The 17,557-nt window shown below is 47.3% G+C and overlaps 1 protein-coding gene across 4 annotated transcripts in view; it reads left to right on the top strand.

Moving 5' to 3' along the window:
* The window catches only part of LOC142580046 (putative D-lactate dehydrogenase, mitochondrial), a 104,893-nt gene that overhangs the window by 27,958 nt on the left and 59,378 nt on the right, over window positions 1-17,557 (top strand). For 2 of the 4 annotated variants that reach the window (XM_075690795.1, XM_075690796.1), the window contains exons 2-3: window positions 13,115-13,377; window positions 16,381-16,722. In XM_075690795.1, the coding sequence (XP_075546910.1) occupies window positions 13,120-13,377; window positions 16,381-16,722 (600 nt within the window). In that variant the 5' untranslated portion in view covers window positions 13,115-13,119. Of the gene's footprint in view, window positions 1-8,733; window positions 8,862-13,114; window positions 13,378-16,380; window positions 16,723-17,557 lie in introns of those variants that run through there. The other 2 variants (XM_075690794.1, XM_075690797.1) reach the window with 2 other exon arrangements.

Raw genomic sequence — 17,557 nt, 5'->3', positions numbered from 1 at the left:
TAGTTGGTACGCCGAAGCTTTATAACACTTGTAAACGTCGCATATTCATCCTTCCGAGCTCATCACTTATTGTCCAAATAGTCGGAGCACCGCCATACGGTGCCTGCGGTGAGGCTCGAGGTTTGTTTTCCAAGAGACAGTGGTACGTAAATGGAGCCGCTCTGTTAAATCTGGATTAATGCTATTCGCACGACGTTTTTTTTTTTTTTAATTAGTGCCACCGGCTTGGATTTAAGCAACAATTTCCCATGCTTTTAGTCCATGTTTCACTAAATACGGTGTGTCACTACGTTGATTAACTGTTCAACACATAAAAGCCGACAGTCATCGTGAGATGGGATCTACCGGAACGCTTTGGCGCGATGTCATTGCATTATTCATCTTCTACGCAATCACTCCTGAATTTGTCAATTGCGCTATATTTGTTTATGCCGATCCCTAGCTTAAAACATCCATGTTGTGAAATTTCGTAGTAGCTTTCCGAAGAGAGGTAATATCGTTCGCCACTAGTTTACTGCTCATAATAAAACGCTCAGCTTCGGCCACTTTTACGTAACATATGCAAGCCACTCATTGGTCGCCATACTCGCTAACGAGTGACCTCACACCTTATAGTTCACTGTGAGCCTCATTGACTTTCAGTGAATGGGGCTGGACGTTATAGCGCAGAGAAGAAAAATATTTAAGAGCGCGAGCGGGTGTGCTAAATTTATCTGGCTATCCTGTTTTTTGATAACTTGCATTTGATAAAAATAATAAAAGTTTTATTTCCGCTACATTAATACCCTGGCTTGAGTTAGTTGGTGGTTCGGCAATTCTGGAGTTTCGTCGTAAAGAAACGACAAAGGAAATCTGGAAGTACAGTGTATACAGTAAAGGACAGTTCGCAGCGCGCCATTACCGAGTGATACATCTGTCTTTTTTTTTTCAAGAGTTCTTACAGTGAACTCAAAACACTGCGACCTTATGAGCTTTTAGCATATATACTTATGTGAGAACGCCACAGTTCGCAATCCGCCAACTAGGGAGCAGCCTTACTTAGGTAGTGTACGTGTACCACATTCAGCAGACTTTAAAAATGCAGGACTTGTCTTGAAACTGCACAGTAGATTATCAGGGACGTGGTAGTGCTTGGGCGTCGTATTCATTACGAATGTCCGGTGCACGTTAACGTTCAACTGTATATACAGTTGTGTCTATGTATATATAGTTGTGTTTGTTGCATTTCACTCCTACCGGGACACGCCCCCCGTGACCCGGAATCGCACCGCCGCGGATGCGACGCGGCGGGACTTGAGGCAGCAAATGGCTAGACGCACCACCAGCGCCATCTGTCTGTTATGAGCGAACGACCGAGTGAAAAGAACCAGTATTGCGGAGCGAAGATTGAGCTGGGCTAACTCATCACGCACGTACATGAAACATATTAAGAATGAGATCAAGGAAACTAGGTAATCATGATACAGACCTCTGCATCTTCATTAACACGTGGAATTGTATAGCTGTTTCGCTTTTCCTGTTCCTGACTTTCAGCGCGACGTGCGTTGGGTTTTTATTCCCATTCGCACACGTATATTAGGAGCTCTGGGGTTGAATGTGTAAGGGAACTCATGGTATCGGCCACTAAATGTGAAGGTACAAAGAGGCTCCGAGCTCTCAGTCAATTCTGTCACGTGCTCATTATTCGGTTCCCGCTTTAACGCTGTTTACGTTGTTGAACCGAGATAAACCAGAGTGCAGGTTCCTGCCCTCACCCATGCGAGCATTGGTGCTGTTCGCTTTTAACACACTTTATGGTTTACTTTGGCGAATTAACGTAGACCCTTCGAAGTAAACTCCTTTCTTTTAAGCTGAATGACCCATTTAGAAAGAGAATTTTGCCTCTGATACATGGTGCGACGCGGTCCCTTCAGTGACGAACGCTTAGGGCAAATGGCTTAGGTTCTCTAAACTGAAAATGGGAGCCGGTAAGGAGAGTGGCTAAACTGACGTCACTGCTAGTTATAACTTTCTTTCCGCACATTAGAATTATTTATAAGCCATCATTGTGTTTTGTCAAGTTCTGTGTTACTAAAAAGCTGCACTCTAGGTTACCCCTTTAGACCCATAAATTAACCCGGATATATCCCCTTCCGCAAGGGATCTTCACCGAAAATGCGACACGACTTCTTTGTGTGCCATCCCGCGCAAACATGATTTCTGTGGATGTCCCCTAGTCCAAAGGCCGTTCGAGTGCCTGGGTGTCGAGGATAATGTAGCTTTTTGGCGACTGGCTTTCATTGCTCATTCCGCATGCCTATGTGCCGTTCCGTCGCGTAAAAATAGTGGCATGGCAGCGTATAGCTACCTCCTCTCGAACCACTCGACTCTGATGCCACTTATCGACTCCATAAGGCTCAAGACGCTCAACCGGTGCGAACATAAAGATTTTTTCGGCAGGCGCCGACGGTCTGCTTGATGGTGGTTGAGCCGCCGAAATATAGCTCGTCTCGTTTTTCTTTGACGCACTTTGTCTTATATTTCACTCGTCAATGGTAGCAGCAATGCGTATCCTCTAGAAGCTTCAGCACTTTCCCTGTCTACAAATGTCTCATGACATGTACACGGGACAGAATTCCTGACTGTATTATCAGAAGCCCATATGCGCCTGTGTGCTCGTCTTCTTTCTTTTACTTTCTCTACTGTCTTTTCTTTTTTGTTAGGCAAGTGCCTAATGAAAGTCAGTGGGAGGACGCGAGACGGCACATCTGCTGAAACGTGCCGAAGCTTTTTCGAATTCTGCATGAACAAAACATCGTCGTGCCAGCAGGGCTTGATTGCATGGTCGCCTGTATATAGGTTTAGGCACGAGCGGGACTCTCTCGACAGGGTTCAGCAACACGCTCTTGATTCTGCTACAGCCGCATACTGACGTCGGAAGCAGAGAGAAGTGAGCATGTCGGGATTTTTTTGGTCTTAGGACAAAAATTTTACTGGGCCGACGTATAGTGGCACGAGCTTTACGTATATAAGCAAATATCGCTTTATTATGTTTGTTGCGATCGATTCCCAAAGCGCAATCATGGTATTTGAGACTGCAGATAATCTTTGGATCTCGTGTTCATTGTAACCTTCTCTTTGTAGCTTCGCAGGGGAGATACATTTGTTGCTTTACAGGCAGCTTGTGAATGTCTTTTGAATGATTACGCGACGTGTAATTACTGGAGTAACTTAACGAATTTTGTTCATTTTCTTTTTAGTCACCTAATTCGGTCTCAATCACCGAAACAAATAATTTCTGATAATAGGAGGCTTTCTCCGTTCGCTGTTCCCTGTCCTTTTTAGAAGATTGTTTCAGTGGGTTTTCACAGTTCAGTTTGTGCTTAAGATACACGCCAGACTTAGTCACTTACGAGGATTCTCAGTACGCTAAATCACTTCTAGACGCCTAGTGTGCATCTTTTTATTCTAGCTGGTATTCTCCGTTCCGCTCATTGAAATCTAATATGTAACGGACCAGCTACGATAGTTCAGTCCCTACGACGTTGTGCTGCAGAGCACTAGGTCATGGGTTCGGTTGCCGGCCGCGATGGTGTTAGCGTATATATATATATATATATATATATATATACATAGCGTTTATCACAAGGCCTCAATCTACCTTTCAGACGTTGAACGCCATGAACCCGTCAATCAACTAACACGTACCGTACTTTGTCTGCCAGGACAGAACATGTACCTAAAGCACGGGTTGCAGATAGCGAAGCCTCGAACTATTATTAGCCTGGCGGCGCGCGCAAGTGGAACGTCGTTTGCTCGCGCCATGATAACCGCGATGTTCATCGTATGTTTTCCTTCCCTGCGCCGAAAGGCAAGGCCTGAAGGAATCTCTGTGTTTCTGCACCTCTTTCCATTTTTCCTGTTGCGCTGCAGCATGTATTTCTCCATATTCCAACTAGCCCATCTCTCTGCCTCAAGTGAGGAATCACTTGCAAAGCATGAAAAACAAAAGTATGAGACAAAATTGAGCGCACCCTGTCTTCCGCATTCTTTCGACACGCGGGAAAGAAAGCCACTTTGGTAAAAGCTTTTGATCCGCAAAGGCTAAGTTACGGGAACAAAATAACAAGATAAACATCGTGGCGTCTGATGGCTTCCTTCCCCTTCACTGTCACTGATGTGGCTGTCAACCAAAATTAATGAAACAGTAATCCAGTTTATAATATTTTGTGAAATAATTAGTATGCCAAGCATACCTAGACGCATGGCTACTTTTGGCGGCACCATATATATGCTAGGTAGGTAGATGTCGTTGCCAAATAAAGGGCTGGGATATCTAAGCACCCTTCAAATCAGAAAAAAAGGGAAAAAACGCAAGCAATCACTTGTGGTCTCGAAGTAGGTGCTTGTTAATTTTGTGTCGTGCTTACCACACATTGTGCACGTATCCTTAGACATCTTTAGGTGCTAGTTGGGACACCAGTACAGATTTGAGAATAAATTGATTGTTGGTGCTAACGCTGGCCTGTTATTCCATATGTACGTTGTGTCCGTGTCCTTATGCTTGCGCTACAACGAATTAAAGACGCGTAACGAAGGTTGGCTTTAAGTCAGTTGTTCGCTGCAGAGTTCTGAACCACTTCAACCACAGTTTTATTCTAAAGAAGGTGTCAACCTTTGACTGTAATGAACAAGCCAAACTAAATATAAATAATGGAGGAACACGGCGTCGTGATCTCGAACTGTAATTAACGCAGCAGCGTTAGCCTTACACAAAGGCGCAGTTACATTTTCTTTCTTCGCGCAAAAAAGACTGCAGCGTTCTTTTCTGCTAAATGCAGACTTGGTGTTTGTGAACTATTTCACGTGCATTGTTTTCCGTGAGCAGTTTCTTATTCAAACAAATTGTTTTTTCATTAAACCGGGTGAACTGCGTTCGGCCGGTGTAACTTTTCGTGGTGTCAGGTTGTCGACGTTCTGATTGTTGTCACTTAAGATGTCCTTCCTGATTCATTACTTATTAGCATTAATTACGATTTTTTGTTCGCGCATTGTTAGATGGAACTACCTAATTGTCGCTGTGGCATAGGAAGCGTCCAATACATGGCAGGCATGGCAACAGCAACCGCGCTGTCTTATCATATCAGCTCAGCGTGTTATCTCGTGCCGCAAAACGCAAATAAGCACGCGCCAGGGTGAAAACCTCTGCACATTGCGCTTCCGTCCGATTAGCAAACTGTCAAGCACTTTCGCGCAAATTCTGCGCTCTTGGCACTCTTTCACGTTTTCCCAGTTGCCGCGACATCACCTGCACCGAGTGTGCCAATCGTGTCAGTGCCTTAAAGGGTTACGGACCCGATATTTCCGAGTCTTCTTATTTTGACTTAATTAAATGTCCGCTACCTATGAGCCCCGAAAGAATTACTGTCAAGCCTGACAGAACCCTGAATATTTTAATATAACAGCTTTTATGCAGTCAGCTTGCGTTTCGGTTCTATTTGGTTGTGAGGTCATGAGGCAGTATGTGGCCTCCTGGGGGCAGGAGGTTGCGACATTGTGACACCCGCACCAGCTTGCTCGGTCGTCCGAGCGTACGAGGCGACCGAGCGAGCTGTTTTACATGCACGTGTGCGATGTCGTCCACCGCTGTGCAGGGGGCGCGAGCGGCCTGCTTTTCTCTGAAGGGCGACACCTGAATAGGGCTGTGCGAATATCCGAAACCACCGAATAGCGAATCGAATAGTCACTATTCGTAAATGCAAATGTTGGTCAATCATGTTTCGAATATTTCAAAAAGTCAACTGCGCCCAAGCGAATATATAATATAATTCAATATAATACAATATAAAAAGTTACATAACAATATATATGTTATATAACAACATAACAATATGACAGTATGATTCAAGCATAAGTACGGCAACCTTTCACTCCCGCGTGACTATTATAGGCATAAAACGTGAGACCATGCGTAGTGGAGTATAGGCTGTCGCTGAGGTAGGCATACTTTACAGGCTGCACAGTGATAATTTCCGCTCTCTGAAAAGCCCTGTGCATGGAAAAAAAAATTCGCAGGCTCTTAATGCGACATTTATGCTTTCCATAAACAATCCCACTGAACGTACTGTGGAATGAAAGAAACTTGCTATCGTTAAGAATACTGGGATGTGAGTATCGTTTTATATGAATAGTATTCGATTCGACTCGCTTCTGGCACTATTCGATTCGCATTCGATTCGGTCTCAAAAGTCACTATTCACGCAACCCTACACCTGATGGAAGTTGGTACGTCCAAGATAGTGTGCTCAGGTGCGTGCGCGTCCTAATAGACACGCAGAACTGCTTTTCGCGAGTGGCGACGTTGAAAAACGTCTTTGTTTATCCGAATCTGCACTTGACCTGGGGCCGCTTGCGGCACCGCAAATGCCATGGCATGAAGCCTATTGGCTGATAACGCGCCGGTCCTTTTGCAATAAAAGATGCGCGCTCACTGACTGTTCGAGATAACACAGGCACTTACGAACATCAGCTCTGTTTAAAAGCGACGCGTCCAGTTCTGCATGTTTATTACGTGACGCATGCTCCTGGGCACACTACATCGGGACCAGCAACCGCCGCTAGGTGTCGCTCCGCAGAGCCAGGGTTGTTTGCGGTTGCAGAGCCAGTTTTTTGCGGTTGTTTGCTTTAAATCAGGGATAAAATCAGGACTCTAGGGGAACCAAAGGTCAGTGGGTCGCCTCGCATTGGGCGTGCACGGGAAGACTACAAATAAAGCTGTGCAGGGCGATATGGGCTGGACTAGTTTTCAAGGGAGGGAAGCTCGCAGTAAAACTGAGTGTGAAGAACGGCTGAGGAATATGGAAGAAAGTTAATGGGCTAGGAGAGTGTTCAGGTATCTACACAGGAAAAACATTGATTCATAGTGGAGGAAGGCAACTAGGAAGCTTACCATCAAGTATGCGGCCTGTAGAGTGGGCAACACAGCAACAAAGAGCGTCAAGCGGAAAGTCAGGGAGGCTGAAATAATCTCATGGGTGGCGGCAAGGGAAAAGAAACGTGCCATGAGTAACTACTGAGGGGAAAAAACGAAATCAGGAAAGAAACAATTTATGATAACTCAAAGGGAACCTCATTACTTTTCGAAGCGACATCAGGATGCTATAGAACCGCACTTATAAGGCGATATATAAAAAGGAAGAAGATTCATCTTAAAACTTTTTTGTGTTTGCTGCGGTAAAACTAGGGAAACTTTGGAGCATGTTTCATTAGAATGTGAAGACGTCTGCCCAGCGGTCAACTTAGGCGCCACTGGCATCCTTGAATCACTTGGGTTCAGCGAGAGCAGTGGAAAGGCAAACATGTGCGCAATAGAGATTAGCAAGAGGCGATAGGAAGATTGGCGGAAGAAAAGTAGGGAAAGACAAAAAAACGGAGGCGTACAAAAGCATAGTTCGCAATAGGGGATCAGAAAATTTGGTTCTGGGAATTCATAGTGTTTTTTTTTTCTTTTTGAACCTAGATAGGACATTAGGTAGTATAATAGCAAGAGCTTGGTGGCGCAATCCACCGCCCCGTTCCAAAGGGGACGCTCATAACATCCATCCATCCGTTGGAAGCTGGAAGATATCTTCGCACGGGAGTCAGCAGGTATACTTAAGAGTGGGGTTTCACACAAAAGTTGCGTCTGCTTCAAATGTCTCAATATGTGCAATATACAGAATATTGATATAGTTGTGGATTGTCGAGTTAGAGAGATTTCAACTCTACTTTGCAGATTTTTGGAAATCCTACAATCTTGAAATTCCTTTTTTTATTTTGAGAATGGATGGCCTAAATTTAAAGAAGTTATGAAGTTACAAAGCACGGCCTCTATGTGACGCGGAGCTTTCGTGAAGCGGTTAATGCGGAGAGCTATGAGAACAAGCTCATGTTTCGAATGAAGGTGGTTATTCTCGACGGCGATTGAAGATGCTCTGCTTTCGTAGTTACGATAGCGCAAATTTCGATTCATGCGTCCGGACATTGAATGTATATTGCCATCGCACCACATGCGTTCTGAGACACAAGACAACTGGTGCCTTCAAGTGATTGTAACAGTGCGATGGTCCGGCGTTCTGTGTATGCCAGGCGACGCAAACTACTCTGTTCGAAAACTGACAGTGGATTCGCAGTTCTAAAAGCTGCAGCACTGTGTGGTTGCAAAAGTGTCCTTTATCGCTTACCCACACACAGCTATTCATGCACATTCAAAGCGTCGAAATTTTCCTTAGGCGATTTAATTGCTTGTAGCGCATCATATTTATACGGTTACGATGGAAAACCAGTGAATAGGGGCGTATGCCAGAAGCTACGCGTTGCATGGATTATTCAACGCCACACGCGACAAGCAGTGTTCACTAAAACTCGTTCATCTGGTCCGACGAGAAGCTCCTCAAATCACGACGCTCAAGGGGGGGAGTGGCCGTTCTCTTTAGCGAACGGGTTAAGGCTGCCGCGTCCTTCCGTCTCCTGAGCATGCAGCTTCAGGCGGGAACGCGGTGCCGCTTTCGATGTGGGATGCTGACGCTCGCGTGATCACGCCTGACGCCGCGAGAGCGTGACGCGAACACTCTTTGCTGATTCTGTACGTCGATTGCGAAGCCGGCAGACACCGCGCGGTTCGTGCCTGCAGAGAAGGTGACGTCACTATAGAGCTGGAACATATCCAAACATTCTCTCGCCTGAGAGAAAAAAAGAAAAAAAAAGACGTCCTGTCGGCTTTGCTCACGGCACCTGTCTGTCGGATAGGCATCGCTGACTCTGTGCAAGGGAATACCCCCGACGAACGGCCGCCTTTTGTTTCGTCTTGCGTTGTCATTTGCGTCAGGGGAAGCGACATAACGGTAAGCTTCGCCTTGACGGGCACTTTGATCTCTTATGAGAAAGGAAAGGTAGCATTACGGACGCGGAAAGGGATTTTGGCATATATCGGCTTCCTCGGATGGCGATATATGCCTATATTCTATTTGATATTGGGTTGTTTTCAACTTCTTGTTTAGTTGTTTTTTCTGTTACTGTAGTCGATCCGCGCGTGGTGGGAGTTAATTGTAGCGAAGCTCTCCTCTTGTGTGTCCTAGCTGGTAATACTGGTTTCAGTTCATTCTTTTGTAAGTTTCTTGCTTTTCTATTTTGATGAAGTATTTTTACTACTACCGTACGTGTTTTAATCCCATACTGTAAAGCGAGGCATCTGACCGTAAAATTTCACGTTTTTAGTACAAACATTTCTGTGAAGCCAACTAATTTTTTACTGCTTGTATCACGTGTTTTTAACAAAAGCAGTTGTCGGCAGAAAGCCACTATAACATCACTCACATTGTTCTTTGATGCCTTGCTCACTAACTGCTCCCTTAATGTTTGAATCACGGTTTTGTAGTCTGTTTCCGCGACTTGAAGCTTTAGACCACAGCTGCCACCTGGGTGACATAGCAGACGCCCGCGAACAATTACCCATTCTTGTCACCGACGGTATGATAATATGCGCGGGACTTGCGCTATCACACGTCACCCGGCAAGGTAACCCGAGATGCCACTCGTTTCAGAGGCATTATCATGCGGCGGTCGTCTATCGCTGTGCAGATAAATTGGTCTCCTTTCCGGAAAGCGTCCTCACGTCAAGTTTCCAACTGGCTCGTTGCCTCCTTTATCTAGTTTCTAACATACAGCTCAGCCAACGAGCAGTGGCGTGAATCTATTGCGATCTACGTTATTGCAACAGGGATGTAAGTGACGATGAGTTCCCGTCTCAGCCCAGGACAGCCTTGGAGATTATGTGCATACGAGCTGGCCTCCCCCAACCCTGGTTGCGTTCGAGGCGTATTCGCGTTGGCGCCGCGCAAAAGAGTCTTCCTCTCAATGTGGGCATTCCTTGCGGAGATTGCGCCAATGAAGCGCGGCGGCCACATTAGGGCAAGAACGTTCTGAAATTTCTGAATGCGTCAAACCACTGCTCGTTTTAGAATCATGGGTGTCCCATTGCAACTTGTTTGCTCTCTCCCTTTGTCTCTGGAGAAATAAGGAAAAATAGTTAGACTTATTTATGTACTGCAACCATACACGGAATGCAGTGACACACTGGAAATCCGTTTCGGTAGTACAACGCTTACCACCACTTGTTTTACCACACACAATATTACCTCTTCGTCTTCTGCAAATATGGAGCCCTCGAAGTAAAGGAGGGTGGTTAAACTGAAATTATTTTGACACTCACTAATTTTATTTTCTTGTGAAAAGCGTTTCTGCCTATTTCGGTGGGTGCTTGTATTTGCGAGAGCCTTATTTTGTTATCACAGCGTTTCCATGTGTGCATTATGCTCTCCTCGTAGCATCGTAGTGAGAAGGACAAGCGCTGACTTTACATTCTATATATAATGTATTTACGGATGGGCGCAGATGTTATTCGAGAATGAGTTCGCAAACAAGCTAAATCTCCAAGTGACTTCACCACAGAGCAGAAAACTGGAACAGTGCAGGAACTTGCACGAAGAAGTACACATTGCACTTGTTGATACTGTTGTAATCGCACCGCTGGTACGAGTTGTTGGGAACTCGGCGCTGACGCCCGTTGTTGCACCTGGGTCGCAAGCCCCAAGGGTAGCGTTGGCCTGGCGGCCTGGGGTACAACTGGAAGCATCCGAAGGTCCCGGCAAAGCATGAGTCGACTGGTAACAACAAAACAACTTGTTTATTCTAACATCGCAAAGAGTTGGCGGTCACGTTGACCGAAGTAGAGAGACGGGAGTGCACGTTACTCAACAGAAGAAATCGGAGCCTTCTTTTGGCGTCCGGGGGCAGCTGCTTTTATACTCTCGCAGTTGAGGGCAAGAAGGAACCCCTCTATAGACGAGCACGTGACTGTGCCGCTCGGGCACAATGGGATAAGGTGGCTCATACGTCGTGTCGGCGCCGCTGGGGCACAATGGGAAGAGAAGGTGGACGCATCCGTCGTGTCGGCGCCTGTCAGACCCCCTCGCTTCACAGTTGTTGGGAGCTCCTCTCCCCGGCTGCCGCGCTTCGACAAGCGTGGGCACCAACATGCACATACACACACACACGCACATGAAGACACGTGGCATTGGAACATGCCTGGACGCGCTTGGCGGGGAGGCGTAGCGGCGGCGCCGAACAGGCCAAAATGTCTGCCGCTTTGTTGCAGCCGCGCCGGCTAAACCGCGCGTCGTAGGCGAAACGTAACAATACGTAGGTGGATACAAACCCACCGCGGTAGGGAAGTGGCTATGGCTTTGCGCCGTTCATCTCGATTTGCAGCCTGTTTCCCTGCCTCCTCATACGAGTTGAAGATAAACTTCAGAGGTCAGTCATCGGTTCGATCCTGGCCGCAGCGATTGCAATTAGAAGGAAGGGTAAAGCAAAAATCTTCGCTTACTTAGATTTAGGTGCGCCTTCCAACAACCCCCATGCCAGCGGTCGAAACTATTCCCGAGCCCCCTCACTGTTGCGTACATGCCTTGTAATGAGATTGTCGTTTTGGCAAGGAAAACCCCAGTATGTAATTTTTAAAGTTGGGCGCACGCGCTGCGAAGATATCGTTTTCTCTTGCATAGCGTGCTCCGAAAATATTTGGTGTTGTGGGGAGTTTCCCTGTACGCGCGCTTGCATTTGTCAAGACATTTGCCTTTGTTCCCGCAGCTCGTCGTAGCTGGCGCTATATGGCGCCTTAAATTGTTATCACGTCTAAACCCAGACGTAGAAAAATAACGTGAGGTGGAGCGGTTCGCGACGTTGTTACTAGCCTCGTTTAACCAACGACTGCATTGAACTATACCAGACGTGGCAGGCAGTTTGATGCACAACTCCCGGCGCACACTGGGGGAACTGAGTTCACTTTCTCCTATCACGTGAAAGTGATTGCCTAGCGCAGACAGACGATTGCTAGGATAAAAGGGGCACGGACATGGAAGAAAATGCTACTTGCCCATTGCTGCCTTACCACTGACAACGACACGGGCGGTCGAAAGGTTCCGTTCTCTCTGCGCCGCTCAGCCTTTCACGTTTCGGTAGTTTCGTTTCGCACAGTTCTGCGCTGGCTTTGTTGGCTCGCGAAATTCGCGCAAACTGCAAGTAGCAGAGAATGTCACATCCGTGTGAAGTCGCGCTATTCGGGAATGGTCAACGCCACTTGATCAAGAGCAGCTGCGGCTCGGCACCCAACACTCTGTCTTGGCTAGGTTTCTCCATAGCCGCGCATTTTCGTTTTCCACAAGAAAGAAAACCGTAACGCCGTCTCTCGGACGCCGTTTTACTCACCGACGGCCGTAAAGGGCGGCTATTCTGTATGCAACATCACCACTCCCCGCTCTGGGGTGGACAATTTGAATTTCGCTAAAGGTATGGGAACCCTTCTGATGCATCTTTTTCGTAAACTAAGACGTTTCTTGGCACGAAACAAGCGCTCTGAGGTTTCTAGAATGGTATATTAACAGTCCACGTCGGCTTAGTATTTGCCTTTAGTGCCCCTTTTACTCAACACGAAAGAAAGCACGTTATCAACTTCTAAAGAACAAACTGTATAAACAAGAAGTTCTACAACATGTCTCGACTGCATGATATTGCAGTCCACAATGCCCTTGGCCCCCGACTGACGGTATTGCTCCGAGTTGGAGCGCAAGACACACTATGCTAGAGTCTGTGAGCAAAACGAGAACAACGTGAAAGCAGGAGCCAACATTTCGACAAGTGGACTTGACTTCTTCAAGGCGACATATCCTAGAATCTGTGTTTTCCAGAAACTTGTGCCCTCGTCTCTCGTGGCTTCTGTGTATCCAGGGGGCGAAAAACGCCTTTTTTTGCCGCCCCCCCCCTTCTCGCATCCAAATTATGAGCTGTGGTTGTCAGCCAGCTGTCACCTTTTCGTCTTTGTCCCTTCCTTTAGGCGGGTGGAATTTACTAGCCTTGGTTATTTTGCTACACCCTTCTTCTGCCAACTCCTCTGGCGGTGTTCTACTTTGCGTTCTATGCCCTCTAGTGTCCTCTTCGCCAGCTGTAAATGTCCAGCGAGACTCGCCATGTGGTGAGACCGTAGTGCAAGACGCGCGCGGCGCACAACTTGTAAGCCACAGTGTCACCCGTCACGCAGCCGCCATGCTGGTGTCGCGGGTGCCGTGGGGCTCGTTGTGCCGGGGTGTGCTGCAGCGTGCTGCCGCCGCTGCAGCTGCGAGCGGCCCGGCAGAGACTGGCCGGCGGTGGCTCTCTCAGGACGTGGTCAAGGAGCTCGAAACGATCTTCGGCCCAAAGAACGTGACCACCACCGAGGCCGCCCGGGAGCAGCACAGCCGCGACGAAGGGCCGCACGTGCCCGCCGCACCAGACGTTGTCGTCTTCGCCCAGGACAGCAGCCAGGTAGGCTACAGCCGGCCACGATAGAGCGGCATAGGGAAATGCGCGATGAAATTCTGCATGACAATGGGGATACAACTCGAGCAGGTGCTTAATCTGGCACGATAAAGTACTTGCGATCTGATATGGTACAAATGTTTGATATAATACTTGGCCTATTGGCGCTTTGTTGGTCTCTTCTTGACATAGTTAACTAAGTACTCATGGAAGTTCACAGGTTTAATTCTTCTTGTATCTTTTATAATTTGGCGAGTACTTTCAGGTATATCTTTTGGAAGTTGTCAGTCCATGCAGGAAGCTCTTTTGCCTGCAATTAACATGGTAGAAGGAAATGCACGTTCACGGTGGCTTGTATGGATGCCTAAAGAGGTTCTTCGCAAAATCGACTAGTCAACCCAAAAAGTTCTGTTCGTGGCTGTTCCTCAAATATCACTATTACGTCTTACGCATTGTGCCGTTAGGCAAAAAGTGCAGCACATTTAGTTGAACGCGAAGTCGTTTGATGGTGCCTGGGGCCAGCAAATGCACAATGCTTTCATACACTCTACTGTCAGCAGGACATGCTTCGAATTGTGTTTGAGGAGGTCGCAGAAGATTACAAGCACTTTTTCTGAAGTCAGCCTTCAGAGATAACGCTGATTGTTCACGTTATTTGGCCTCTGACGCCTTTGCATCATAATAGCTAATCAGTTATCAACTGTCGTCTCATCCGAGCACCCGCAGACGCACCTCTTGAGCTTCGATTACCTGAAGAATGTACGGTAGCGCGGTGCTATGGCGTGAAATTTGTGTCGTCAAAATTTTATTTCAGAATCACCAGCTGCCTAATAGAGTAGCCATGGTCCTTGCTGCTTTTCAAGCTTTCACAACTGATTTTTTTGTAAAAGTCAAAGCGGAGATCTTGAGCGAAGCACCTGTGTTCGAAAAAATACTGATCGACATTTGGATGTTTGAAATGAACCATGCATCTTCCTGTTACAGCCACATATGAAAGCTAAAAAGCTAACAAATTCTGTTACTATTTACTGATTGTGATTTTTTTTATTCTGTTAGCTACCGTGTAAAGTGCTAATGGAGGTTTTTTATAGTATGTAAGAAGAGGATGAATCAAGCAGTATTATTGTTTTCAACGTAACTGTTGTTGAACACTGTCATCTTCGCTGCCTCAATGTACACTGCTATTTAGACTTTATCACTCCTTCTTTGAAAAATACGGCTATTGGAGAGTCGCCCTATGTGTACATCATCGGTATTGACCATCGTGGCACCATTTGTTAAAAAATCCGTGATATCGGTGGTGCCAGTGCGGGCTGGCAGACAGTAGCGGTCACTACTAGTGTACATCAGTCATGCGCTTCGATGAACCTATTCTTCGACTGTGTGCCAAGAGCGTCAACAAAAGCTGTCCACGAGAGAGCTTGATAACATGTCAGCAAGGAAACCTGCAAAATGCGTTTTTGAGAATCGCGCGAATACAGGGAAAATGGTACGCGACAATCTTTTTGCAACGATAACAGGGGCGTTCAGGTTCACCGCATGGTTTTCGCCTTGCGCCGATAAGCACGAGCTCGCGGGATTAAATACCGGCCGCGGCGGCCGAATTTCCTGATGGAGATATGCAAAAACGCCTTTGCACCGTGTAGTGGGTGCATGTTTACGAACCCCAGTTGGCCAAAATTAATACTGATTCCCCCAATACTGCGTGCCTCATAATCAGGTGTTGGCATCCAAAACCCCAGAATTTAGTTTTAACTTTAACCACGTCCCCGTTTTCTACTTTGCACAAACGATGACAGCAAGAGCTTAGTTCTCCTACTAGGGTTTCTCTCTCCCCTCTCCTTCTATCTTGCAGAGTATTGTGTAGACGAATACTTCTACGCCGGCAAACCTCCCCGCTTTTAGGTAATCTTCTCTAGGTTTTCGAGAAATGCTAAGCTGGCCTTCGCATTTACATTTTTACATTTGCCAAATTTATTCGTGTCCAGACATTTATTAAAATTTTAAATAATCGTGTTTTGAATGGCCTTACAGGGTGGACCACGGTTGTTACAGCGAGCAAGAAATGTCGCCGGATGTGAACTGTATACTAGCGCGGCAATGCTCACAGCAGCGAGGAATCCTTTTCGTTTCTGAGCCTTGTGCGAACCAGCCAGGTCTGCTTCGCACGGTTATCGCTTGCCTCTTGTTCGTATTCTGCAATTTCACTGCTCAAGTGCATCAATTTTCCGCACATGTTTGTCCGGACCTCCGGAATCAAGAATGAGCTGGCTTCTCCGGCACTTTTGTGCTGGGGATTTTCTTAGCACGGTTGCGATACGGAAATGCCCCGCACTTCACCACTGTCTCACGCCACAGAACTCCGGATAGCACGTAGCAGGATAAGACACGTTAACACCTGCGTGACCGTGAGCTTGGTAAGGAAGTCTGCAGCGATGCTAGCACCACCTGGAAGCCTTTCCGCGGAGCAAAACATTCCACCAAAAAGAAGCTGCAACTGATGCGGTCTTGTAAGAAGCGTCCAAGTGACACGTGTACTTATCTTTATCGGGCGACCACGTTTCGCCGCTTAACAAATGTAATCGCACAGCGAGGGACGCGCCTGCATGTATCCGACGTTTCTGGAAAGTTATCGATGCTTCTACCCGGCTGTCTGTTGTCGCCGAACCTTGTGTTATCTGATTCCATCGCGTAACGCGAATGGTGTAGAACATTGTGGAAGGCACGCGTGTCCGAACGATTAGTCTGGAACATTCGACGACTGCTCTATAAAAGCCGACGCGCTTGACCCGCTGATCAGATTTACGACGATCGCCGACTGTGTTCGCCGCTCTCGTTGTGCTTTAAGTGTAGCCTGTTTTGTGGGCACAGGTTCGCCCAATAAAAGCTAGTTTTTGCCTTTCACAGTATTGCTACTGTGTTCTTTGACGTCACGACCACGTGACACAAGTGTGCTCTTTGCTTCGTGTTCGTGCCTCACCGCACCTCCAATATCGCCTTCCCGTGCAGGTCAGCCGGGTGGCCAAGCTGTGCTACCAGAAGGGCATTCCCATGATGCCGTTCGGCAGCGGCTCCGGACTCGAGGGCGGCGTGCAGGCGATCAACGGCGGCGTCTGCATCGACCTCTCGCAGATGGATAAGATGGTCGAGCTGAACGCCAGCGACTTCGACGTGGTCGTCGAGCCCGGCCTCACGTGGCGCAACCTGAACCAGCAGATCCGCGACACGGGCCTCTGGTTCCCCATCGACCCGGGCGCCGACGCCTCGCTCGGCGGCATGTGCTCCACCAGCGCTTCCGGCACGAATGCCGTGCGATACGGAACTATGCGCGAGAACGTGCTCAACTTGGAGGTGCGCGGAAGCTTTGGGATGGCTTCGTTGCATAGGCTGAGAATTTGTGTGATGCGGTGCAGTGGCGCCACTCATTTCAGAGGAAATGTTTTTGTCTGAGCAACCTCTAACCCTCTTGTCCCCAGGCCGCGTCAATATCTATATCGCGCATTCGCATTCCCTGTTTCGTATTTTTACTGGCCAGTTGAATACCGTTGCAAGTGGGCACGCTCACTTTCTTGGGCCTTTTCGTGGCACAATTAACTCTGTTAGTTCTCGCATCCGGCGAAGGCAAACCACCAAGTGTTACGCAGCTTTGCTTCAACACGTTCTCAACATTGGATTCAGACGTGCCAGGGCTGAACTCCTTGTAAGACATGAGTAAAGCACGCGGTTTGCAGACTACATCTTGAAAATGGACTTTCGTAAAGTGGTGGACACTGTTTCAATACGAAATGCGGACCGCTTCCGTCGCAGCCAGCTTAGCGGCGAGTGTACTGCGGCCACTAATCGAGCCTTGTTTTCTCCACCGTAAGCGTCTGCACAATGGGGCAGCAGAATGGTCCGTTGAAGCGAATCGGATGTGGACTCAGAGTTAGCAATATCTAGTGCCACAATTTATAGAACGCTTAGAAAACATGACATATCAAACTGCCACCATGTTTTGTTTTTGTTATATCTAGGGCAATAAATTCCGAATGATAGGGAGAAATAGTGTTGTCCTCTTAAATTATTTCGCATTCACTATAAAAATATGCGTTAGGAAATCTGAGGGTGTGGCAAGAGAAAGGGAAAAAAAAGGGGGGGGGGCTAGACGCGCGAGAAAGGCGCAACGTGTGCCGGGAATCTGTATGAC

The sequence above is a fragment of the Dermacentor variabilis genome, chromosome 4, assembly GCF_050947875.1.
Source record: "Dermacentor variabilis isolate Ectoservices chromosome 4, ASM5094787v1, whole genome shotgun sequence".
Classification (NCBI taxonomy): Eukaryota; Metazoa; Arthropoda; class Arachnida; order Ixodida; family Ixodidae; genus Dermacentor; species Dermacentor variabilis.
This window is presented reverse-complemented; position numbering and strand designations above follow the sequence as displayed.